We start from the raw sequence: 1,897 nt of genomic DNA on the forward strand, positions 1-1,897 counted from the left end.
CTATTGTATAGAGTTATTTTGTTTTTAATGAAATGAATAAATTTTGAAACAAATAAAAAAAGTTAGATTTCAGAACAAAAAGTGCTAAAGTACACTCTGTGTACATTTTCAATGAAATTAAAACCTACAAATGTCTTTTTAAGAAAAGTATTAAATATTTAAACAAAATGAAGATAAATATTTTAATCATTGCAACATTAGGTGTTTGATAACAACAGTGCCTTTTGTATGAATTCAGATCAAACCAAGGACTGTCATGTTAGAGGTCTGTAGTGCGTTTAGAAAAAAATGGGTTTAGGAACAAAACATGCATTTGATCACAAAGAAAAAGTTGTCATAGCTAAAAAMGAAAAACCTCAAAGATTTGTCTTTTTTATTGACAGCATTTCACCTTTTCTGGTTCTGGTTTTGCTACTTCAGCTCTCTTCAGCTTTTTCTGCCACTTTCAGCGAATTTCCTGTTCTTTTACCTTTTATTCTGCACATTTTTGCATCTTAAAACTGTCTCGTCTCCTTTAAGCTTTTTTTTTTACATAGTTCAGGTTCTTCAGCAAATTTCAGCAACCATTCAGCTAAATTTGGTTTCTATTTCAAATGTTCAAACTCAGCGAGCATTGACAGTTCAGCATTTGTAATATTTCTTATGACTTTGAACTTCGTCAGCTGCTAAATTATGCAGCAATAAACATTCACAATGCATTTTTACAAGAAAGGCAATAAATCTATTTATTTACTATTATTATTTTGTAGCTTCTGACTCGTCCTCTGTTCAACACAGGCTCTCTGACTGTGGGTTTAGTCCTGCAGTGCCAGACCATCCACGGCCGAAAGCGGATCTGCATCCCTCCTCAGCTGCCCGGAGAGTGGATCACGACCTTCTTCTTCATCCTCCTGGGGATCATCTCACTCAGTGTCACCTGCAGCCTGCTGGTGATGTCACACTGGCACCATGAGGCCATCCGCTTCGCTCGCTGGATCGCCTTTACAGGAAGTGGGTATTCACTGATTATTTTCAACTATAAACACCTTGTATAAATTTTTGTGTTTGGTGGATAAGTTCTTTGTTGTACCAATAAATCTTATCATGTACCTGATTGGCAACATCTGAGGCTACCAGAAGCTTGAACAAGAGTCAACAGCAAAATAAACTGGTGAAGATTTGACACATTTTTCATGTGCACAATCACTCAGCTCTACTGCTCATCCCACAAATGCATGTTCCTTACAAATKTGGCACCATCTAAAAGGGAAATTAACAGATTTTCAAAGGGTATAAGATTTATTGCCAAGAAGCATTGTTACAACAAATTAATCCTGTATCAAACAATATTGTGACTAGAAGCAAAGTAGATGTYGGTTGCTGTTTTTAAGAGTTTTAATTCTTTAAAATGAAGAGAGTTGTGGAAATGTGTCAGCAAGCAGACTGAAGACGACCCACAGCTGCAATGACAGTGGATTAAATGTGGTGGGAGGTGTTCAGAATAATTCTAAGGTCTGGTTTAAATTGCAGCTTCTGAGGACAGAGAAGTTTCAAGGATTCACTAATGTTCACCCAGAAAACGCACAAATAACCACCAAACTAATGTTTTCATACAACAAAAACTGGAATTAAAGCAACATCACGCACAGAATAAAATAGGCTGTTTAAAGCCTTTCAATATGTAATTTGCATAATTTTATTTGGGTTTAAAGTAAAGCAGAGTTTTGATGAACCCAAATGGATCTGGCTGATCTGTAATTCAACAAAAAAGCTGAAATTTTGTTGCTGGGAGGTATGATGTCAGAAGAAAAAAGGGCTTTGAATAGAAATATTTTCAGTAACTGGGAATTTAAAAGAAACACGATTTCTGTTAAAGGGCCAATATTATGTTTCTCAGGCATATATTTAAATACTATAC

The 1,897-nt window shown here is 35.5% G+C and overlaps 1 protein-coding gene across 1 annotated transcript in view; it reads left to right on the top strand.

Moving 5' to 3' along the window:
* mosmo (modulator of smoothened) overlaps window positions 1-1,897 on the top strand; it is a 12,516-nt gene that overhangs the window by 8,648 nt on the left and 1,971 nt on the right. The window contains exon 3 of the mRNA XM_014024044.1: window positions 778-990. Within this exon, the coding sequence (XP_013879498.1) occupies window positions 778-990 (213 nt within the window). The remainder of the gene's footprint in view (window positions 1-777; window positions 991-1,897) is intronic.

The sequence above is a fragment of the Austrofundulus limnaeus genome, unplaced genomic scaffold (assembly GCF_001266775.1).
Source record: "Austrofundulus limnaeus strain Quisiro unplaced genomic scaffold, Austrofundulus_limnaeus-1.0 Scaffold405, whole genome shotgun sequence".
In the NCBI taxonomy this organism is placed as follows: Eukaryota; Metazoa; Chordata; class Actinopteri; order Cyprinodontiformes; family Rivulidae; genus Austrofundulus; species Austrofundulus limnaeus.